This window comes from Epinephelus fuscoguttatus, linkage group LG4 (assembly GCF_011397635.1).
Source record: "Epinephelus fuscoguttatus linkage group LG4, E.fuscoguttatus.final_Chr_v1".
In the NCBI taxonomy this organism is placed as follows: Eukaryota; Metazoa; Chordata; class Actinopteri; order Perciformes; family Serranidae; genus Epinephelus; species Epinephelus fuscoguttatus.
The window spans coordinates 38,316,645-38,340,963 of NC_064755.1; the positions used below are offsets into that span (position 1 = coordinate 38,316,645).

The following is a 24,319-nucleotide window of genomic DNA, read 5'->3' on the forward strand; positions in this document are numbered from 1 at the left end:
CATTGCTGCTTGATTTTTTTTAACTGTCTTGCAAGGTGTCCTTGAGTGTCCTGAAAGGCGCCTATAAATATGATGCATTATTATTACTATTACTATTATTATTATTATAACAGAATTTTTACAATTGACATTTTCTGCAAAAATATTGTTTCTGTTGCAAAAGTTGTACATTACCTTCTAATAACATAAATCAATTGATTTATGGCCAAAAAAAGACTGCATATTTAGTATTTTCAAGAACAATAAAGCTGCAGTGATATTCGTAGTTGAAATATAGCCAGTGATGCATGATGTCCAGCTTAGTGGACAGATGATCAATTGTAATTTCCTCACAACATATAATCAATATTTGGAAAATTTAACTTCTGTACTACTCCTTAGATGTGACTTGATTTTTTCAGATTTTATTTACCTGTCAGGGTCTCCTATTACAGAAGGATTGGCAAGGTATTCTAGAGGGGCGCAACACTATTTGCATTGCTTTTGAGAGATTTGTGTTGCACTGACAACATTTGGCCAGTGGGTGGCAGTGTATGACATCATGCACTGTAGTGGCAAAAATGCAGTGATTTCATTCAACCCCATACATACAGAAGAGAAGTGAGCACAAGAGCTCCATCAGACGAAGTGATGCAAACCGTCCTGCTCCCTGTCATTTCAATGACCATCTCCTCTACGATTTCAGGGCATTAAATTGCCAAGAGGGGGAGGCATGAAAAGAAAGATATGCCAAAGGGAGCTGTTCACATTCTCACATTTTCTGCTCTTAAATGGATACCATTATGTGCTGTTTTTTTGTTGTTGTTATTAGTAGTTTGTCACTTGTATTTTATAATGTATTGGTCCCGATCTTTCTGTTCTTTGAGTTCTTAACAATTTGTGAAAAATTTGTGTTTTAATTGTGCAAAATAAATAAACTTGGCTGTAATAATCATTAGGCCATGATAACCCCCCTCAGTTGCCCTAGGCGGGGCCCCGGGCCTCTGATTGGCTGGTCTCGGCCCTGGTGAGCAGCAGCTGGTGGGAGGATGAAAGTTTGAATCAGTGTGAGTGAACCATGGAGAGGAGGAGGAGGAGAGTTCAGTGACTCGGTCATGGATTTCTCTGTGAACTCTGCCTGTTTTTATTGTTTCTACTGTTTGTTTCTTCCTCTGCTGCTCGGACCGCCAGACCTTCGGCTCTCGGACGCACTGAAGCCCGGCTCCAGTGAGACCGGCACCGGGTCAATTCTGCTCAACGCCTCGGTGGGACCTGGTTGGATCTATCACATTGACCGGAATTTAACGCCCGTTTCTGTGCGCCGCTTCATCCACATCCACAGACGAACCGGGGTCATTTCTCTCTCTGGAGAACCGGACCGCGCGTCCCGGAGAGGAGACACCGCTCCGCTTTATGTTCAGCTGAGATCCCAGACTGACCCACATGAGTCCATCCTGATCCGCCTCAAGCTGATCCTCCACAGCCGGGGCGCTGTGATCCGACGCGGTGGACAGTCGGTGAGTGTTCACATGAGGCTCCGGTCCTCCCCGGTGCCGCTATGTCTCTCCACACACGACCTGCGGAGCAAAGTTCAGCATCACCTGCCACACTTCCTGCGCAGACACAAACATTTTCAGATTTCCTGCGCAGTTAAAGGACAGAAGAAAAGTTTCTCCGGTGATGTGAGTCCTGAATGTTTGGGGTCTGAGCTGGATGCTGTGTGCGCGCTGCTGGACGTACACGGTCCCCACACCTCCACCCCCGTGCTCCTAAAGCTCCGCCCCGCCTCTCCAGCTTCTGACGTCACTCAGGTGTATGCTGAGCGCAGCAGACGTGCAGCCGTGAACTCAGCTCCTCAGTTCCAGCTGCCCAACTACCAGGTGTCCATACCTGAAAATGAGCCGGCAGGGACCCGAGTCATCACGCTAAAAGCTCTGGACGGAGATCTCGGAGCCGCAGGCGAGGTGGACTATGACATTGAGGCTCTGTTCGATAGCCGGTCCAATGACTACTTCCAGATCAACCCACACACTGGCAGCATCTCCACCCTGCAGCTACTGGACAGAGAGTTCAAGGACACGCACATTTTCAGGGTCGTCGCCACAGACAATGGCGAGCCAAGAAGGTCGTCCATTGCGTACCTCACCATCACGGTCAGCGACACAAATGACCACGGCCCGGTGTTTGAGCAGACAGAGTACAGGGTCAGCCTCAGGGAGAATGTGGAGGCGGGGTTTGAGGTGCTTACGATCAGGGCAACAGATGGAGACGCTCCGTCCAACGCCAATATGATCTACAGGATTGTCAGCGAGGAGGACGCCTTTGAGATCAACCCCAGGACCGGGCTGGTCCGCATCACGGAGCGGCCGGACAGGGAACACGTGTCTCGGTACCAGCTGATGGTGGAGGCCAGCGACCAGGGCAGAAATCCAGGACCCCGCAGCTCATCAGCCACCGTGTTCATCAGCGTGGAGGACGAGAATGACAACTACCCACAGTTCAGCCAGAGACGTTACGTGGTTCAGGTGTTGGAAAGCATGGCGGTGAACACCAGAGTTACTCAGGTGGAAGCCACAGACGAGGACGAGGGCGACAACAGCAAAGTCCACTACAGCATCATCAGCGGCAACGTCAGGGGCCAGTTCTACATACACTCTCTGACTGGTGTCATCGACCTCGTCAGTCCTCTGGACTATGAGACCGTCAGGGAGTACAAACTGCGAGTAAAAGCTCAAGACGCGGGCCGCCCTCCGCTCATCAACAGCACCGGGCTTGTGGTCATCCAGGTGGTGGATGTGAACGACAACGCCCCTATGTTCGTCAGCACACCACTCCAGGCCACCGTCCTAGAGAGCGTGGCTGTGGGTCACTCTATAATCCACATCCAGGCCATTGACGCTGACTCAGGTATCAACTCTCACCTGGCATATCAGCTGACAGATGCAGCGCCGGGCTTCCCCTTCATCATCAACAACAACACTGGGTGGGTGACAGTCAGCTCAGAGCTGGACAGGGAGACAACTGAGTTTTACACGTTCGGGGTGGAAACGGTAGATCACGGAGTTCCTGCGATGTCGTCCTCTGCCTCTATCAGCGTGACCATCCTTGATGTGAATGATAACGTTCCCACGTTCTCTCAGACACTGTACAACATAAAGATCAGTGAGGACGCTGCGGTGGGAACCAGTGTGCTGCTGCTTTCCGCCACTGACCGTGACACCAACAGCGTCGTGAGCTACCAGATCTCCAGTGGAAACACTAGAAACAGGTTCTCCATCACCAGCCAGAGCGCTGGCGGTTTGATCACCTTGGCGTTGCCGCTTGACTACAAGCAGGAGCGGCAGTATGTCCTGATGGTGACAGCGTCGGACGGCATACACCAGGACACAGTGCAGGTTTATGTCAATGTCACTGACGCCAACACCCACCGGCCAGTGTTCCAGAGCACCAACTACCAGGTGATGCTGAGCGAGGACCAGCCCGTGGGCTCCATCGTGGTCGTCATCAGTGCCACGGATGAAGACACAGGGGAGAACGCTCGCATCACTTACATCATGGAGGATAACATTCCCCAGTTCAAAATCCACCCAAGAACAGGCGCCATCACCACACAGACCGATATTGACTATGAGGACCAGGCCTCCTACACCCTCGCCATCATCGCCCACGACCATGGCGTCCCTCAGAAATCAGACACCACGTATGTTGAGATCATTGTGTTGGACGCTAATGATAACAGTCCACAGTTCCAAAGAGACCTCTACCAGGGCTCTGTGTTCGAAGATGCTCCTGTGTACACCAGCGTCCTGCAGATCTCTGCCTCCGACCGAGACTCAGGGGCCAATGGCAGAGTCAGCTACACCTTCCAGAGCAGTGATGACGGAGACGGAGACTTCTTCATTGAGCCGTACTCCGGCATCATCAGGACAGCCAGGAAACTGGATCGAGAGAATGTGGCGGTGTACCACCTCCGAGCGGTCGCTGTGGACAAAGGTGTCCCCCCTCTCAGAGCAACAGTAGATGTCCATGTGTCCATCCAGGACATCAATGATAATGCTCCTGTGTTTGAAAAAGATGAGATGGATGTATATGTGATGGAGAACAGTCCCGTGGGCTCTGTCATTGCTCGAATCATCGCTACGGATCCTGATGAGGGAATGAACACTCAAATCCTGTTTCAGATCGTGGATGGGAATGTCCCAGAGGTCTTTCAGTTGGACATCTTTAATGGGGACCTCATCGCTCTTGCTGACTTGGATTACGAGTCCAAATCAGAGTACACCATCGTCATCCAGGCCACCTCGGCTCCATTAGTGAGCCGGGCCGCTGTTCACATCCACCTGCTGGACGTCAACGACAACATCCCCATCCTGCGGGACTTTGAGATCATCTTTAACAACTATGTCACCAACCGGTCAGACACCTTCCCTGCCGGAGTGATCGGGTCGGTGCCGGCCCGGGACCCTGATGTGGCGGATAAACTGAGGTTCAGATTTTTGGAGGGAAACGAGCTCAACTTGCTGATCCTGAACCAGGACAGTGGGGAGGTGCAGCTCAGCAGAGACCTGGACAACAACAGACCTCTGGAGGCCTCAATGAAGATCCAAGTGAGTGGTAAGAAAACCCCCAAACACCTCAGATCAGTTGTAGGGCTTGGGTAGAATTATCGATTCATGCGATTCAAATCGATCTTTATCTGAATGACCCGATATCAATCAATCAATTTCAATCAATTTTATTTATAAAGCCCCCCCCCCAAAAAAAACCTTTAACAGGGAAAAAAATGGTAGAAACCTCAGGAAGAGCAACTGAGGAGGGATCCCTCTTCCAGGATGGTCAGACGAGCAATAGATGACGTACAGATCAACATAGTAAATTAACAGTAATCCATATGACACAATGAGACAGAGAGAGAGACAGAGACAGAGAGAGATGCAGGATAGACGGTAATGGCAGTAGCTTACAACAACATTAATGAAAGTAATAATATTGTAATTAATAATAATATATTAATATCTGACAGTATACATGTGTGACAATAGTCATATGTGTATAATAACAGTAGAAGTATGACTAATGATAACAGCAGCAGCAGGAGGCATCTGGCAGGACCATGGCAGCAGGACAACCACACACGTCACACTATCCAGGCACCGCTGCAGTACGAGTTAATCTGAGAGACAGTGGAGCACAAAGGCTCCGGAGAAGAAGCCGAGTTAGTGACATCCAGAATGGCCGAGTTAGCAAGATGCAGTAATAGGACATGAGAGAGAGAGAGAGAGAGAGAGAGAGAGAGAGAGAGAAGGAGAGAAGGTGCCCGGTGTATTATAGGGGGGTCCTCCGGCAGACTAGGCCTAAGTCAGCCTAACTAGGGGCTGGTACAAGGCAAGCCTGAGCCAGCCCTAACTATAAGCTTTATCAAAGAGGAAAGTCTTAAGTCTAGTCTTAAATGTGGAGACGGTGTCTGCCTCCTGGACCGTAACAGGAAGATGATTCCACAGGAGAGGAGCCTGATAGCTGAAGGCTCTGGCTCCTGATCTACTTTTGGAGACTTTAGGGACCACGAGTAACCCTGCGTTCTCAGAGCGCAGAGTTCTGGTGGGATAATATGGCACTATGAGCTCTCTAAGATATGACGGAGCTTGACCATTTAGAGCTTTATAAGTTAACACTAGGATTTTAAATTCAATTCTGGATTTTACAGGGAGCCAGTGCAGAGAAGCTAAAACAGGAGAAATATGATCTTGTTTCTTAGTTCCTGTTAGTACACGTGCTGCTGCATTCTGAATTAGCTGGAGAGTTTTTAAGGACTTACTAGAGCTACCTGATAATAGAGAGTTACAGTAATCCAGCCTTGAGGTAACAAAAGCGTGGACCAATTTTTCTGCATCTTTTCGGGTCAGGATAGGCCTAATTTTCGCAATATTACGCAGATGAAAAAATGCAGTCCGTGAGGTTTGTTTTAAATGAGAATTAAAAGACAAATCTTGATCAAATATTAGTCCGAGGTTTCTTACGGTAGTGCTAGAGGCCAGAACAATGCCATCTAGAGAAACTATGTCATCAGATAAAGAGTCTCTGAGTTGTTTGGGGCCAAGAACAATAACTTCAGTTTGAATTTAACATCAGGAAATGATTTGATGGTCAATTGTGTCAAATGCCGCACTAAGTACAGTACAGAGACGAGTCCTTTTTCTGAAGCAATCAGAAGGTCATTTGTAATTTTAACTAGTGCTGTCTCAGTGCTATGATGCACTCTAAATCCTGACTGAAATTCTTCAAATAAATTATTATCATGGAGAAAATCACACAGCTGGTCTGCAACTACTTTCTCAAGGATCTATCGATTCATAAAATCTGAGATGTGTGAAGCTCTAACCCTGTTAACTAGCTGGTAGTAAATTAAATTATTAATGACCTTATTTGAGAAGCTTTGACATTTCCGGTTCTTTTATCTGTAACCGTTTGGTTACTGCTTTACGTTATGGTGTATTTTGTTACCATGCTGTAGCAGCCACTCCTCCTGCTGTCTGTGCATCACACAAACACAAAGTAGAGATGCTGCGGTGGAGACAGAGAAACAAAATTTTTTTTTCCTCGTAAAACTTCCAGTAGTAGTTCTCTGAGAATCTCTCTCAGATTCTAGCAAAAATTGGTATCCCAACTGAAATATCCTCAATTAAATCAAGTCACATTTAATTGGAAATTGAAGCGAATTGGAACCTTGTGAATCAAAATAGAATTAATTCAGGAAATCAGTGGTGATTTTTTCAAGTATTTCAAGTATATTAAGAGTTTTGAAATAATAAGTTCACAGATTCAGGAAAACATGCACATGAACATGGAAACAAGATAATACATAGGTGCATTATATGTGCATTAAGTAAATAAAAGGGGGGGAAATTAATAAATGAAATTTAAATAAAGGGTGGGACCCATTTTAACTCAGCCCTAATCAGTTCAGTTCAACTTTATTATCCCGGTGAAGGCGCGCAGCTCAGCAGCCAGACCAACAGATGAAACACAGCGAGGTGGGACAGGGAAGGAAACAGGGTTAGTCACATAACTAAAAACAGTCACAACTTTCAGACACAAATGGTTTGTTGTTGTGAGTCAGTAAACATGTTGTAGGTCTTGAAGTTTTTCAGAGGGTTTATTGTAGTTTGAGTTCCTGTTTATTTCTGTGATATAGTTTTACAGTGTGACACTGTTACACTGCAGCAGAATGTGGACCAGTTTTATAAAGAGTCCCAGCAGACGGTCTGACAGGGACTCACAGGCCTGTATGGGGGGCTCAGGATGGAGGGGGCTTTGGCATTCTCTCAGCATGTGTCACCGTGGCAACAAGGAGCAGCTCCATATTTGGGACATGTTAAAGAAAAGGGGAGCGTGTGTGTGTGTGTGTGTGTGTGTGTGTGTGTGTGTGTGTGAGTTGGGGGGCATTTGGAGGAATAGCCTGACACAGATTAGGAGGGGGGCAGCAGTGTGTTTGTCTTTTGTCCTGATGCAGATTAGAGTGAACTGATCTGTCCCTATGTCAGGACTCAACAACAACATGACACACAAAACAACACACATCAACATGGCATACAACGCACAAAAACGCATACGGTAACACCACGTACAACACAGTCGCTCACATGACTTCAATTTCACTTTGACCGAATTTCAACCTGACTTAAATTGAGCACTTTAACCAGACATTAACTCAACTTCAACTTGACTTAACCTTTAACTTGAACCTTGTCTTAATGTAACTTTTCTCCCTAATTTAACCTCAACCCATCCCTAAGCTAACTTTTATCTAATTAAAACCTCAGTTAAATGTAAGTATAAATAAACCCTGGCATTAATTGCAACCCAATTTAGATTTTTTACCTAACTCTGTAACTTTAAAGGGGAAGATTACCTAAATTAAGAATTCCAAGATGTTATTTCCATGGTCTGGGAAAGTCCAATCAGTATTTGTGAACATGAGCTGCTCTCTCTCAAAGCCAGGAACCAGAGAAGTAAGGAATGGACAATAATGTTGGCACGTCATTAGTATCAGAATCAGAATCAGCCAACATGCTTTTTCTTAATTTCCACAATAAATGAATATTATACACATTGAAATGCTTTGTATTTCATGTCTCTATCTGCTGGTGGGCCATCGTAAGAGCATACATGCTTAATTGGATAGAGACGTGATGATCACTAAAATTAGGTGGGAGAAAGTGGATATATTTTATATATATATATATATACACACACATATATATGTATTATATATATTTCAGCATATCGTTTGAATTTGGAAGAGAGTTTTTCATCTTTACAATATTTTCGGACTGTCTTAGATCATAGGAATGACGTATGAATTTCTAAACTTTGATCTAATTATAATGTAATTTTTTTTTACCAAAATCTTTAACTTTGGCTTAACTTTAACTAAAATTTGACCTAATTATAAGAGATTTTTTTTGCCAAAATAACTAAAATTTGATCTAACTCTAATGTTCTTCTTTTTTAATCAAAATATTTAACTTTAACTTAGCCTTAACCAAAATATGATCTAATTGTAACCTATTTATAATAGAATATTTGCCCAACTCTTTAACTGTAACTAAAATTTGATGTCATTTTGATATTTTTTAATCAAAATCTTTAACTTTAACTTGGCTTAACTACAATTTGATCTAATTATAACTGAATTATAATAGAATTTTTGCAAAGATCTTTAACTTTTACAAAAATTTGATCTAATCATCATCTTCCTATGATATAATTTTTTGTCTAACTCTTCAACTTAAACTTCAGTCTAATCTAAGCTTATATCAATTGATCACCTGCAGTGAAAAATGAGCTGCTTTAAAGGTTCAGCTGGTGAGATGTCAGACTGGTTTAACTTTGTTTGTTTGTAGTTTGTTTATTTCTGTTTAGGGCTGTGATTTGTGATTATTTTCACTGCAGAAACTGGAGCAGCAAATGTTTGATAACTTAATCAAATAAAATATTAAAAACATAGAAGAAAGAAAAATAAATTACAAAAAAATAGTTGCTGATTATTTTTTTCTCATCCTAGTCTCATTCAGACACTGAAGTTTTTTCTGGTTGCACTCTGAGTGACGGTCGACACAGGAGATGAGGAGAAAGAGTTAAATTCTGCAGCGTAAAGCTTCAGAGCTCAGGACCAAAGAGAGGCAGATTAAACCTCAGAACTCAGACTGGTTCAGTCCAGAACACAAAGAGGGAGCGGTTCAGTCCCACAGAGTCTGAAACAGGGTCCAGAATTTAAACAAACTGGTTCAGTTTGGAGACAAAAATCTCTTCTGACGGTGTCTCAGTAAAACTGTTGCGTTTTATGTAATATGAGGACATATTATCAAACACTTCACGCTGCATTAAAAGTTTTTTTAATGTATTTTTAACGGTTTTTTTTATGCCGACAAACTTTGTCTTTACATTGAGATAGTTTTTAACGGGACTTTTTTGTCACTGAATCGAATTCACATTCTTAAATTTGAACTGTTTTATCGCCTCACTTAAACTGACACTTCAACTGCTTTCAGCCTCAACTATCACTACTGCTCTTCAACTGCCAGTTTAACTGCTGTCACTAACTTCAGCTGTCTCTGGCACGTAATTTACACTTCTACACTACGTTCTAACACTTCATCAGACACTTCAAATCCTCTCGCTGCTTCAAGTTATTAACGTCTCATGCAAACAGTTCACTTTTAGGATATTACAACTTGTTTACTGTGTTTAAGCCTCCGAGTTTCAGTGTCCTTCAGAGAGCGTATCCTTTGATCATTACATGTTGATTTTTGATTGGTGTACAGACTTCATGTCAGATAAACACACAGTTTCCTGTCACAGGTGAATCTCAGGTTACAGATAAATGTTTAAGAACAGGTCACAGGTCAGCGTTTTGTTCTGTAATAACAGAGAGTTCGATTCCTGCTGCTGCTTCAGTTGCATTCATACACACAGATTCAGTTTCTAATCCTCCAACTGCAGCTGCTGCTTTGTTTCTGTGTGTGTGTGTGTGTGTGTGTGTGTGTGTGTGTGTGTGTGTGTGTGTGTGTTAGACATTGATATTAACATCCTCATAGTGCATGTAGACATGTACAGATTTGCATCGAATGCTTGGACATTAAGAGGGAATTTTCAGGCTGTAAACAGATGCTTTCATCTTACAGGACCACACTGAGGTTTTTATACAGATTAAATAGAAGATAAACATTATCACTGAAAACTTTCTTTTGTCTCATGAAATATGTGTTTTAAGACAGAGAGAGAGAGAGAGAGAGAGAGAGAGAGACCATTGCAGGGAGAGAGAAAAGCAAACTAAAACTAAAACTAAGTCAGATGTGACAGCAGTCACTCAAAAATTGTTTTTTGTTATTCTTCACTGGACTCTTTACTCTACTGTGACATCATTGTTCACCTCACAATGACATTGTCGTTCACTTCACTGTGATGTTGTTTGCTAGACTGTGAGGTCTTTGTGTCACTGTGACATCGTTGTTTACTTCACCGTGAAGCTGTTATTTATGTCACTGTGATGTCATCGTTAACTTCCCTCTGACGCTCACTTCACTGTGACGTTGTTTACTTAACTGTCACATTGTTTACCTCACTGCGACATTTTCTTCACTATGATGTCATCGTTTACTTCACTGTGATGTTGTTTACTTCATTGTGTCATCTTCATTAGCTTCATGGCAACATTTTCTTCACTGTGATGTTTACTGTGATACTGTTTACTCAACTGTCACATTGTTTACTTCACCGTGACATTGTCGTTTACTTCATTGTGATGTCGATGTTTGACTGTGTCGTTGGTCTGCTTCTCTAAAACATGATTGTAACCAATCAGAGGCATCCGTCAGTCACTATGGAACATGTGTGTTGACATAATGTGAACTGACAGTGTAACAGAGCGGAAAGTTTCTATTGTTCAGTCATTACAGGCGTGTGTGTGTGTGTGTGTTGGGATGTGGAGACTAAAACATTGACAAAGACTCAATAATCTGTTGTGATGTTTCAGACAAACTGAGTCTCCTCCGGTCGAACTCTCCTCCTCCTCCTCCTCCTCCTCCTCCTCCTCCTCCTCCTCTTCCTCCTCTGATTATTATTATTACATGAATTCATGTTGGGACTCCTGTGTGTGACTCTTGACAGAGGAGACGTCGGGACTCTGTTTATCTGTCTGTCCTCTGGAGGACTCTGTCAGGACTCTCTTTGTCTTTCTGTCCCCAGATGGTGTCCACAAGGTGACGGCTGTCTGCTTACTGCGTGTCTCAATCATCACAGACGTCATGTTGGCCAACAGTGTCACCGTCCGGTTGGACAACATGTCACAGCAACACTTCCTGTCCCCTCTGTTGTCTCTGTTTGTGGACGCTGTGGCCTCCATCCTCTCCACCCGCCGAGACCATGTCTTCGTCTTTAACATCCAGAACGACTCCCAGGTGGAGGGAAATATCCTGAACGTGACCCTCTCCGCCCTGCGGCAGTCTGAGGACCATGATGCACCTGGAGGAAGTTTCCTTCCATCTGAGACGCTGCAGGAGCAGATTTACCTGAACAGGACTCTGCTGACGCTGCTGTCCAATCAGCACGTGCTGCCGTTTGATGACAACATCTGTCTGCGTGAGCCCTGTGAGAACTACATGAAGTGTGTGTCAGTGCTGAGCTTCCACAGCACGGTGGCGTTCACGGTGTCTGACACGCTGCTGTTCAGGTCCATCCAGCCGGTGGGGGGGGTGAGGTGTCGCTGCCCGCCAGGTTTCACTGGAGACACCTGTGAGACAGAGATCGACCAGTGTTACTCCTCGCCATGTCTGAACGGAGGGACATGTCACAGCACAGAGGGAGGATTCAACTGTCAGTGTCCCCACAACTACACCGGTCAGTTACCTTATAAACTGTCAGTGTCCCCACAACAACACCTTTCTGTCAGTGACCCCACAACTACACCTTTCTGTCAGTGTCCCCACAACTACACTAGTCAGTTACCTTATAAACTGTCAATGTCCCCACAACAACACCTTTCTGTCAGTGTCCCCACAACTACACAGGTCAATTACCTTATAGACTGACGAGTCAGTTTTTAGACGCTTTGCTTAACTAAAGACTGATGACTTTCTCCCTGATTTTCTGTTGAGATGGGCGGATACAATTTCAGAGTTTAAAAAAACTCCTTACATTGCAGAACCAATAGTAAATCTGCAGGGTGGTCCTTTGGTGGCTCACTCTTGTGCTCATAAACATAGTCCGACTAGAAACACGTGTAGCGGTACAAAATGGCTCAGCCACACTCGCAGAAAACGCCATCAAAGTTAGTGGATGTTTGTCGCGTTTGCGGCGACACATTCTCGTCAACCAAAAGAAACATAATCTTTTAGGGCCATGACTCATCCGTCCGGCCGGACTATAGAGGGAATCGCCTTGTTGTTTACAAATACTTCCAGGTACCAGCAGAGTTGGTTAGCTAAACTCTGCTGGTTTATACATGCATATATATATATATATATATATATATATATATATATATATATACATATATATATATATATATATACACACATATATATATATACACACACACACACATCACATTTTTGACATCATTATATCACCCTTTAGACTAATCTGATGTTTGTAAAGTCTATAAACACAATGTCTGAACAAACATTACTATTTCTGTGTGCACGTTTTGTAATTAATAACATGGTTATCGTAGATTAGCTGGGCTAAGCCGTTAGCGGTGTCTGTAATAACTCAGTAACTCAATAAACGATCCGGAAAAAAAAAAACATTTTCCAGCAGTTATCTTAGTCACAACATGATTGAGCTAGCAAAGCAGTTTTATGTTGCTATGTGTGGTATTTATTCAGTTTTGGGAAATCACGATGTCTAGAAAGCATCAGTGGCTGCAGCTGACAGGGACAGCTAACAGCAGCAGCAAAGCTAACATCAGGACGTCATCTGTTAAAAGCCTCCCGTTGTCGGATACGACATGAAACTACTCCAGTTAGCTCAATCATGTTGTAACTAAGACATCCGCTGGAAAAATTATTTTTTTCACGGATGAGCACACGTTTGATAAAACGGAGTTAAATCACTCGGCATCCATTTTCAAGCTCTCTGTGTGTTTGTCTCCTTGCAGACGAGAAAAGGAGGAGCGAACATTTCCGGGAGGGCGTGTCCTTTTCAAAAATGCAAGAGGCGTTGCTTTGTTGCTGGCCGTTTTTGCCGGTGTGTTAAACACACTTTAGAGAGGAGTGTCCCCAGACTAGTTACCTTATAAACTGTCAGTGTCCCCACAATTACACCTTTCTGTCAGTTTTGCCAAAACTACACAGGTCAGATACCTTATAAACTGTCAATGTCCCCACAGCTACACCGGTCAGTTATTTAATAAACCGTTGGTTTCCCCACAACTACACCCTTCTGTCAGTGTCCCCACAACTACACCAGTCAGTTTAAAGTAATTTAATAAGCTGTCAGTGTCCCCACATCTGTTTTAAGTTTAATGATTTGGAGGGAAAATGTCTCTTTATGCTTCTGTCTCCGTCCAGGTGAGCGGTGTCAGGTGGACTCTGGGTCTGGACATTGTGTCTCAGGTGTGTGTAAGAATGGAGGCAGGTGTGTTGACCTGCAGGCGGGTGGATTCATGTGTAGCTGTCCCAATGGAGACTTTCAGACGATGTACTGCGAAGAGACGAGTCGAAGCTTCCCGCGACGATCCTTCGTCACCTACAGAGGCCTAAAACAGAGATTCCACTTCCACATGTCCTTCAGGTGAGACAACCTGTGCTTCCACCTGTCCTTCAGGATAATGGACAAATAAAAATGCATAAAAAGTGACTTGAACTTAACTGATTATAAAAACTGCTGCAGAGTAATTTTCTGTCCATTAACTGATTTATTAATAATTTCAGGTTAGAATATAAGTTTTTATTTTATTTCGTTTTTAGTTTTTATTTTTAGATTGATTGAACTGGGAAAAGCCTCAGTGACCCGGCCCCAGACAGATAATTACTGTATCAGTGAAAGATAATCCACTCTGTGTCTGTACTTTAATAAAGACAGACATGCTAAGCTGCATCCATTTGTTTCAGGAGGATCTGATCTGAGGTCAGACTCACCTCAGAGACAACAGGAAGTGATGTGGCTCTGTGCTGTCTGACCTCTGACCTGTCTGTCCATTTATCTCTCTCTTCCCTCCATCCTCCTCTTCCTGAACTTTACAGGACATTTTCCTGTGTTGAATAATCACATTCTGTTTGGTTTTGTTATTTTACATGTTGTATGTTGTGTCACATGTGTTGTGTGTTGTGTCAGGTTTGTGAGCAGGGACCGGAACGCTCTGCTGTTGTTTAACGGTCGATTCAATCAGAAACACGACTTCATCGCTCTGGAGATTGTCAACGAACAGATTCAGCTCACCTTCTCTGCAGGTAGAAACTCTTCTTCATCACCTTCACTGGAGCCTAAGATCTTTTACTTCGGTCACTACCTCAGCACACAGCACTGTATGTCTAATCTGGAATCAGTCCTCACCATCCAGTGTCCTCTTGTGCACACAATGAGAGGCTAATGAGAGGAATTATTGCGGTATCTCGAAATAACAAGGCTCGTTCTCAAGATGACTAAATAATTAGCCCATTATCTCGACATTACAATAAAACAAAATTGCATTAAAATGTAATTAAAAGCACCCTCGGCTTCTGTACTGAGATACAGTGATGAGGTAAATGTGCTCATTTCATCTCCACCAGTCGTTACTTATTAAGCACCTGATATCAGTTTGTTTATTGTTTACTTCTGTGTGCTCTGCAGGAGAAAACAGGACCTCTGTGGAGACGTTTGTGGAGGGTGGAGTCAGTGATGGAGAGTGGCACACAGTTCACCTGCACTACTACAACAAGGTCAGTACTTTACAAGTTCTGTATTAATGCACAGAGATGCCTCCACCATCATATTCACTCTGCAGCTGTCTGACATCTGTCTGACTCAAAGGGATCAGTAAACTGAACCTGAGTGGTCCGACTCAGAGGGATCACTGTACCAAACCGGAGCGTCTGACTCGGAGGCATCAGTGAACCCAACCTGAGTTGTCCGACTCGAAGGGATCAGTGAACCAAAATGGGGCGGTCCAACTTGGAGAGATCAGTGAACCGAACCTGAGTGGTCAGACTTGCAGGGATCAGTGATTCAAAACGGAACATCTAACTCGGAGGGATGAGGGATTTGAACGGGAGTGGTCCAACTCGAAGAGATCACTATACCATACTGGAGCGTCTGATTCTGTTTGGATCACTGAACCAAATTGGAGGGGTCCGACTCGGGGAGATTGGTGATTCAAAATGGTGTATCCAACTCAGAGGGATCAGTGAACTGATCCAGAGTGGCCCAACTCAGAAGGATCAGTAACCAAATGGAAGCAGTCAGACTCGGCCGGATCACTAAACTAATCAGGAGCTTCTGTCTTGGAGGCATCAGCAAACCGTACCATAGCAGTCCGACTCAGAGGGATCATTGAACCGAACCAGAGCAATCCAACTTTAAAGGATCACCTTACCAAACTGGAGCGTCTGACTCGGTTCGGATCACTGAACCAAACCACATTAGTCCTCTGAGGGATCACTGAACCGAAAGGTTGAAGGATATCCTTTGATTATGAACTCATCACTCTCTTGTGATGAAACGCAAATAATAAGGAATGAATATGAAGTAGTTTTCTGATGTAGAATTGTACTCTCAATGTTTCAATCAGCAGAGTGTCTCTGGGTGCTGATGAACTGTTCATTGTGTCTCCTGCAGAAGTGTCTGAGTTCTGTTGTTGTTGAATGTTTAGTTGTAACGTTTAGATGCTGCAGCTCCTATCAAATCACAGTTTACGTACACAGCCTTGGCTCTCCTCTCTGTGACAGAGTTTCTTTCAGTTATTATAATCTTCATTAGTCTGCAGGTATTTTTCCAGGAAGTTGGGGCAGGAAATACCAATATGTAAATTCCATGTGGTCGAGCCTTATCTTTTCATCGACCTGACTTTAGTTTTACTGTCTGTGGGGAGATTTTTGTCCTCACTGACAGGAAGTAGGAAAACATCATAGGCGTCACAGAGCTGCTGCTGTGGGATGTGGTGAAGGTCTCATCACTCACCCCACTGAATTCTGGGAAGCACCTGCTGACCTGGCAGATGACACACTGACCCTGCAAACACCAGAGGAGAAAACATTGTCATGTAGTCTGACAACATCAAACACCGGATGTTTCACCTCTGCAGCGCCCCCTGCTGGTGTAACATCTTTCATCTCAACAGTTTGTGTTAAATACAAAAAACAGCTTTTGTTTACATGAATGTATTTAATGATCTCTGCTGTAATAATATGAAAGCCACATTACATTTATACCCTCCTGAATGAAACTTTGCTCCATCACCTCCTCCCTCTGCTCTGTCTCTCTCCAGCCAGCTGTCGGGCGTCTCGGCCCGTCTGCTGAGAAGGTGGCGGTGGTTGCTGTGGACAACTGTGACGTGGAGGTGGCGATTCGTTTTGGCAGCCGGATCACAAACTATTCATGTGCAGCTCAGAGAGCTCAGACTGGACTGAAAAAGTGAGACAGTGTGTGTGTGTGTGTGTGTGTGTGTATTGTTATGTAAATGATCTCTGACCTCATTCAGTCACTGTTTTTCAGTTTTTTTTGTGTTTTAGTTTCTTGGTCAAAGGTCAGATCTTTTATATTGTGAATATCGACTGAACAGATCAACATCACATCTCATGGTGTTTATAAGAAATGGCTCATAGACAATACATGTACATTATACATATCATATCATACATACATTAAGTGTCAGGTCTCGACCCTCAAAGTAATATTAAGATAGATTTGAATATGTAAGTTGATAATTCTTAGTTTTGTATTTGTTAATTTATTTAAATGTTTTTGCTTAATTATTATTAATTAATTAATTTATAAATATATTTTAACCTCCTGAGAACCCAGCTTTTCTTTGGTATGTATTTTTGTTCGAGTTTAAAGCCCAGTTCAGACCAAAGATTTGCGAGGAGACTAAACTGTTTTAAACCGTTGCAGAGAAAAGTTGCAGTGGTGTGAACTGGCCGGCCCGAACATGGCTGTGCAAAGGCAAATCATGCAACATATCTTTGAGCCTTGTGATTTGTTTGTTTTGTTACTCTGGATGAATTTTCCTTGCTCTGTCCTCCAAGCTAGGAATGTCCTTTTTGGTTATAGGAAAAGTCTGTCACCTAATTGGCCTGTGTGAAATGCTGAGATAATACAGTAATAAAGTCCCAATGTCCTCAAATGAGTACTTCCTAATTAACAGCATCTTAGCTTGTTTTATTTACTAAAATTGGTTACATTTGTTGCAGACTGACTTGACAGAAATGGCTGCCATCTTATTTTTACATGGATTATTGTAGTGTGCTCTTACTACCACTAGATGTCATCTAAGAGTGTCCACGAACGACGACAACAGATCTAAGTCAAGCAGAGGTATAAGGTGCATCAGTCCCAAAATGCAATATCCTCATATGAGGACGCAGTTGTCACAGTAGGTGTGTATATTAACATGTTGAAATGTGTCTCTAATGCGTGTCATTGTCCCTGTGTCCTGCAGGTCGTTGGATCTGACTGGTCCTCTGCTGCTTGGCGGCGTTCCCGACCTGCCAGAGGATTTTCCCGTCAGGAGTCGAGACTTTGAAGGCTGCATCAAAGATCTGAACATTGATGGACAGCAGGTGGACATGGCTCGATTCATCGCCAACAATGGCACCAAAGCAGGTACAGCATGGAGGAACTCTGCACAAGAACCAGAGACTGTTCACTGACAGGTTCCCTCTTCATGTGTGAGGTTGTATCCACGTGGTTGAATGCACCTGTAAGTTTCCTCAGTGAAATAAATGTCATGTAGAGTAATGGACAATAAAGAATATTGTATATGTCTTTTATTGACTGTCTGTCACAGGCTGTGCAGCGAAGCAAGATTTCTGCAGCAGGACGTCGTGTCTGAATGGAGGAGTCTGTGTCAACAGGTGGACATCTTACAGCTGTCAGTGTCCCCTCGGCTTCGGAGGAAAGAACTGTGAACAAGGTAAGACAGGTCCACAGTCATGTTACTTTAACACGTCCACAATCGTGTCCCCTCTGAAGTTTATCATGTCCGCAGCCATGTCCTCTCTGAAGTATAACTTTAACATGTCCACAGTCATGCCGACCCCTCTGAAATTTAACGGCAAGGCGTTGGTGTGGTGGGCGGAGCCACAGGTGACCATCAGTGTGCCGTGGTATTTAAGTCTGATGTTCAGGACGAGACACAGAGCTGGAACTCTGCTGAAGGCTGATGCTGGAGAATCATCCAGGATTCATCTGCTGGTGAGAGGATGAACTGAATTGAATATTAGACCTGGAGCTTCTAACCTTGTTTTTTAAAACTGTAAAAAGTAAAAAGTGTGTCTCAACCAGGTGAATGTCCTCTTCTTCTACTCCTCTACCTGTCCTCATCCAGCTCAGCAGCAGTCACCTGAGTTTCCAGGTGTTTGTGGGTGTGAAGCGCTTTGCTCTGCTAGACTTCCGTCAGACTCGGGTTGACGATGGAGAGTGGCATCATGTCCTGATGGAGCTGAAGAGCAGCAAAGATGGAAAGGACATCAAGTACATGGCGGAGGTGTCTTTGGACTACGGTTTGTTTCAGGTACAAGGACCGAAAACTTAGCCCTGTAGTCAGTTACAGGTATATATCAAAAACTGCTGCAGATTCTCTACACAACACACACTGAGACACTTGAGTAAAATACTGCAATGAAAAGTGGCTCCAGACAGGTTCCCCGTGGCACTCTATGGAGTTAAAATCAGGGTTAGAACATCACATTTAACTTTTCATCCATGAGACAGAGTTGTTCTGTTTGCTGTGAAATCAAAGACCTGCTGGTTTGTTGTTCGAAAACCTCCTGATGACTTCATCGCAGGATGTTTTTTAAACTGTTTCCTGTCCCGCAGTTGTCGGTGGAGATTGGTAACGAGCTGCCGGGTCTCAGGCTGAAGAGTTTATTTGTTGGAGGACTGATGAAGAAGAATGGCTCAGTGGTGAATGGATGGAGAGGCTGCATCCAGGTAAGACTCACCTGTCCACGTTTCATCACAGTAAATACTCTGTACAGGAAGCTGAAGTTTATACACGTTTATCAATCCCAATGGGCTCTATGGGCCTGTTCTTCGGCTTATCTTCGGTCTGATTATTAAATTATCATATTGTTAGTTCGTTAGATTTCTGTTTATGGTATAAACATTCATGCCAGGTGTCCCACCTTGGACTCTGGGTACATGCTAATTATCAGATCCAATCACTCATTCAGTCACTGATCAATGCCTCCTCAGGGTGTGAGAATAGGTGAGACGTCCATGAAGCTGGCTAACATTGACTTGCGAGGTGGTCGGAGGGTTGGGGTTGAGGACGGCTGTGGCACGGTCAACTCGTGTAGAGACGCCGTCTGTCCACCGCATAGTCACTGCAAGGACCTCTGGGGAGATCACACCTGCACATGCCAGCCAGGTGATTGTTATCAGCCTGATTATTAGTGAACTGATTGATTGACTGATTGACTGATTGATTGATTGGTCTGTGTCATGATTCATTATTTCCCAGGATTCTTTGGGAGGGACTGTGTGGATGTTTGTCTCTTAAACCCCTGTTTGCACGACTCCACCTGTGTCCACCACCCGAGCTCTCTGCGTGGATACCTCTGTCACTGTGGAGATGGTTACCATGGAGACTATTGTCAGTACAGGTAGGTTAGTTTCTGTACACATATGACTGTATGAGATGATCATCTGTCAGTCTGACAGAAGGATTAATGGATATTTCATTAATATCAGTATTGGTCACTGATGATGATTGTTTTGTGTGGATTTCAGATCAAACATGCCATGTTCTCGGGGCTGGTGGGGAGGGCCAGTCTGTGGTCCCTGTAACTGTGACGTCTCTAAAGGATTCACCAGAGACTGTAACAAGACTACGGGAGAGTGCAGCTGTAAGGTAATAGCTCACACACACTGACTGAACTTGTGTTTTAATTGTAAACTTGTGTTTTCAGTGTGAACTTGTGTTTCCAGGAGAATTACTTCCGTCCAGACGGAGGTTCCTGCCTCCCTTGTGACTGTTTCCAGCTGGGCTCTATGTCTCGGACCTGTGACTCTGAGACTGGTCAGTGTCTTTGCAGGACAGGTGTTGTCGGACGTCAGTGCAACACCTGCGACAACCCATACGCTGAGGTGACGCCCAGAGGCTGCGTGGGTATGAACAAAGATTTGATGTTCCAACAGTTTAATCCACTGTGGTTTTATAAGAACAGTTTATGCAGGGATGCAGAAGCTTCCTGGTCACTGACTCAGTTTCATGTCTCCTTCTTTGTCTCCTTTCTTTTTTCTGTGCCTCCTGTCTTTTCTAATTTCTGAAATGTCTTTCCTTCTTCCTTGCCTCCTTCCCTGTCCTTCACTTTCTATTCTTATTGTCTTTCCTGCCTCCTTGTTGCCTTTCTTGGCCTTCCTTCTGACCTGTTCCCTTCACTCTCTATTTCTCTGACTTCTTGGCTTTTTGCCTGAGTCTGTCCTTCCTTCCCTCCATAATTGCCTTCTTGTCCACTCTGCCTCATTTCCTACTGTATGTCCTTGCTTGCCTTCTTTCCTCTCTGCTTCCTGACCATATCATTGCCTGACTTTTTCCTTTCCTGCCTCCTTTGTGGCTTCCTTCCCCCCTTTCCTGCCCTCTTCCCCATGTTCAATCCCTTTTCCTTCTTTGACACCTTGTCTCCTGACTCTTTCCTTGGCTCCTCACTGGCCTCCTGTCTCGTCTTACAGTTGTGTACGACGTCTGTCCGAGGGTGTTTGAATCGGGACTCTGGTGGCCGAGGACTAAGTTTAATCATCCTGCAGCTGTGAGATGTCCCCGAGGCGCCTCAGGTCAGAATTAACACAAAATACACTGTTAATTAATGTAAAGTGTTTGTTTACAATCAAACTGACCAATCAGAAGCTCTGTCATCTCTCTGGCCACGCCCCCACAGGTACAGCTGTACGTCACTGTGATGAGCAACATGGCTGGCTCAAGCCTCTCCTCTCCAACTGCACCTCACTGAGCTTTAGACACCTCCACATCCAGGTACATTAATGACTGACTGTTTGTTCTTCACGTATCATGTGGATTCATACTCACCTCTCTGACCTTTGACCTCGCAGGAGGAGGAGCTTCAGAGAAACGAGACAGAGTTGGGCGGTGACAGGTCACGCAGGCTTGCTGCGATGCTGCAGGAGGCGACCAATCAGACGGAAGCTCCTTATGACCGTGACCTACAGACGGCGTTTAATCTGCTGAGTGTGGTGCTGCAGCACGAGAGCCAACAACACGGCTTCAAGCTGGCCGCCACGCAGGACCGATACTTCCACCAGGTTACACTTTTATTTCTAATATTTCATTTAAGTTTTAATTAGTACAATCAATCAGTCAATCAATCAATAATTCAGTTAGTTATTTAAGTGATTTCCTCCAGTTTCCACTCTGTCAAATGTCATCGTTCAACTGGACGTCTAGATTCTATCTTCTGTTTGATTCTGTCTGTTCAGAAACAGTTTGTATTGAACATATTCTGATCGGTCTGATTCCTGTTGAACACCTGGTGTGTAGAATATCGTACAGACCGGTAGCATCCTGTTGGAGCGGAGTGGCGAGCTGCAGCATCAGGTTCAAAGGTCAGAGGGTGGTGCTTTGCGTCTGCTGAGAAGCTTTGAGCTTTACGCCCAAACCCTCGCCATGAACATGAGGAAGACCTACCTGAAGCCCTTCATCATCCTCACTCCCAACATCAGTGAGTCTGACGGCAAAGCTCAACAGTTTATGTTATCTACATCAGAAACACAAGATCTTTATATTCAAATTACAGGATCTCCAAAAATATAAATGATGATTAATATAAATAAAGCTGCAGGCAGCATGGGTGGGTTCAAGCAGACTTGTTATGATTTCAATGAACATACTTATTCAGTAAACTGTTCTCTGTTTCTGTCCTCAGTTTTCTCTGTGGACTTCCTGGACAGCAGCACAGTGAAGCCCCGCCTCTCTGACATGCAGAAAGAACTTCCTGTTGACCTCCAGGCTGCTGTCCATTTCCCACATTTCACTTCACCGGCTGATGTTAAAGCTGCTCCAGGTATCAGAAACAGAGTCACTGGGGAAAATAAAACATTTAGTTTCATTCAGTCAAATATAAATCTTTTCTTCTGATCTGTAGTTTCTACAGAGACGCCGGCTGAGCAGCCTGGTGATGTCATTGGTCATGTCAGTGGTGGTGTCAATCAGACTGTGTCGCCTCCCTCTGAGTCTTCTTTTAAAAAGAAGCGTCAGGCTGAGGCACCAAGCGCGCCGCTGGTCACTGTGGTGATCGTCTACAGAACTCTGGGAGACCTGCTGCCACAGAGCTATGACCACCAGGGCCAAAGGTACAACACTATCACTATGGCAACAACACTGACGACCACCACAATAAAGACAGCATGATAAAACAACAATAAAAACCACCACAATGGCGACAGCAAACAACTACATGTCTGTTGACACAAAGATGTTTTATTATTTGTGTGTGTTCAGAGCGCCAAGTCGATCCGTCATCAACACTCCTGTTGTCACTACAGTGATGTCCAATGAAGGTGTATCCTGGCTCCGACCTCTGGACCGCCCTGTCATCCTGCAGCTCCGCCTACTACAGACAGAGGGGCTGGTGAGCCCGCAGTGTGTCGTCTGGACTCACTCAGCAGGGTGAGCTATGCTAAGCTAGGCTAACAGTTTCCCCCTGCTTCCAGTAAGTGTGCTAAGCTAGGCTAACAGTTCCCCCTGCTTCCATTGTTTGTGCTAAGCTCGACTAACATTGTTGCCCTGCTTCCAGTGTTTGTGCTAAGCTAGGCTAGCAGTTTCCTTCTGCTTCCAGTCTTTGCACCAAGATAGGCTAACATTGTCGCCCTGCTTCCTGTATGTGCGCTAGGCTAGACTAAAACTTTCCCCCTGCTTCCAGTGTTTTGTGCTAGGCTAGGCTAATAGTTTCCCCTGCTTTCAGTGTTTGTGCTAAGCTAGGCTAACATTTTCCCCTTGCTTCCAGTGTTTGTGCTAAGCTAGGCTAACAGTCTGATGTTTCAGGGTGAACGGGTCAGGCGGCTGGTCTTCCACAGGTTGTGATCTGATCAGCAGGAATCAAACTCACATCACCTGTGGCTGTGTTGATGCGTTGAGCGTTGCCGTGGTGATGTCCAGGAGAGAGGTAGGACCCACCTGAGACAGACAGTTTTTGTCCACCCTGAAACCTGGAAAAAGTCTAAATAAAGTTTTATCTGTTTGTGTCATCAGCGTGTGGTCGCTCTTCCTCTGAAACTCGCCACCTTCACTTCCCTCTCCTCCTCGCTGCTCTTCCTCCTCGTCACCTTCGTCCTCCTCTTCATCCTCACAAACCTGCGCTCCAACTTAAATAGAATCCACCTGAACCAGGTGACCTCCGTCTTCCTGTCGCAGCTCATCTTCCTGCTCACCATAGAGCGAACACAGAACCAGTCTGCCTGTACGCTGGCAGCCATTTTGCTGCATTACTGCTGCATGTGTTCGTTCTGCTGGATGTTGGTGGAGGAGCTGCACGTCTACCGCATGATGACCGAGATCCGCAACATCAACCACCGTCACATGACCTTCTACTATGCTATTGGCTGGGGTGTCCCCGCTGTCATCACAGGTGAGAAGACGACTTACGCGTCCAGAAAACAGCCAACATGCAGCCTCACACAATGTCCAAACTGGACTGTTAGAAAACAGGACAGTGAAGGACATAAGGTGGGAGGACAGCAGGTGGAGTGTATTCCGTGGTTGATTTGTGTCCTCCTGCTTGTCCTGCAGGTGTCTCTGTGTCTCTGGATCCTGATGGTTTTGGGAGCTCCGGGTTCTGCTGGCTGTCTCTCCAGGACTCTGTAATGTGGAGTGTTGTTGGACCCTTCACTGCTGTCCTCATGGTCTGTCCGTCCCTTTACGTCTCACAGTATCACATTCTGAGGGTTTATTTTGTTGTTATTTTCATGGTTTTTAATTGGTTGTCTCTGTCTCCTTCAGGTTACCATGGTGATGTTTGTCCTGGCAGTTAAAGAGTCCAGAGGACAGAGACAGACAAGCTCTGAGACGGCTGAACTCAGGTCAGTTCGATTTTTTAGATTTGAATCTGTTGGCTTTACAGCAGATCGCTGACAAGTGATTCCTCATCTCCTCTTCTCCTTGTTTCCTCTCATCATCTCTTCC

The 24,319-nt window shown here is 44.6% G+C and overlaps 1 protein-coding gene across 1 annotated transcript in view; it reads left to right on the forward strand.

The window, feature by feature from the left end:
- Positions 1-1,094: 1,094 nt before the first annotated feature.
- LOC125887847 (cadherin EGF LAG seven-pass G-type receptor 1-like) overlaps positions 1,095-24,319 on the forward strand; it is a 32,403-nt gene continuing 9,178 nt past the window's right edge. The window contains exons 1-26 of the mRNA XM_049574933.1: positions 1,095-4,593; positions 11,227-11,877; positions 13,551-13,773; positions 14,317-14,432; positions 14,815-14,903; positions 16,448-16,593; positions 17,621-17,784; positions 17,969-18,094; positions 18,209-18,375; positions 18,509-18,694; positions 19,000-19,113; positions 19,378-19,552; positions 19,646-19,787; positions 19,915-20,035; positions 20,113-20,293; positions 20,857-20,958; positions 21,063-21,157; positions 21,235-21,444; positions 21,680-21,860; positions 22,065-22,202; positions 22,284-22,491; positions 22,640-22,807; positions 23,183-23,303; positions 23,390-23,765; positions 23,927-24,039; positions 24,137-24,216. Coding sequence (XP_049430890.1) covers positions 1,095-4,593; positions 11,227-11,877; positions 13,551-13,773; positions 14,317-14,432; positions 14,815-14,903; positions 16,448-16,593; positions 17,621-17,784; positions 17,969-18,094; positions 18,209-18,375; positions 18,509-18,694; positions 19,000-19,113; positions 19,378-19,552; positions 19,646-19,787; positions 19,915-20,035; positions 20,113-20,293; positions 20,857-20,958; positions 21,063-21,157; positions 21,235-21,444; positions 21,680-21,860; positions 22,065-22,202; positions 22,284-22,491; positions 22,640-22,807; positions 23,183-23,303; positions 23,390-23,765; positions 23,927-24,039; positions 24,137-24,216 — 7,892 coding nt within the window. The remainder of the gene's footprint in view (positions 4,594-11,226; positions 11,878-13,550; positions 13,774-14,316; positions 14,433-14,814; positions 14,904-16,447; positions 16,594-17,620; positions 17,785-17,968; positions 18,095-18,208; positions 18,376-18,508; positions 18,695-18,999; positions 19,114-19,377; positions 19,553-19,645; positions 19,788-19,914; positions 20,036-20,112; positions 20,294-20,856; positions 20,959-21,062; positions 21,158-21,234; positions 21,445-21,679; positions 21,861-22,064; positions 22,203-22,283; positions 22,492-22,639; positions 22,808-23,182; positions 23,304-23,389; positions 23,766-23,926; positions 24,040-24,136; positions 24,217-24,319) is intronic.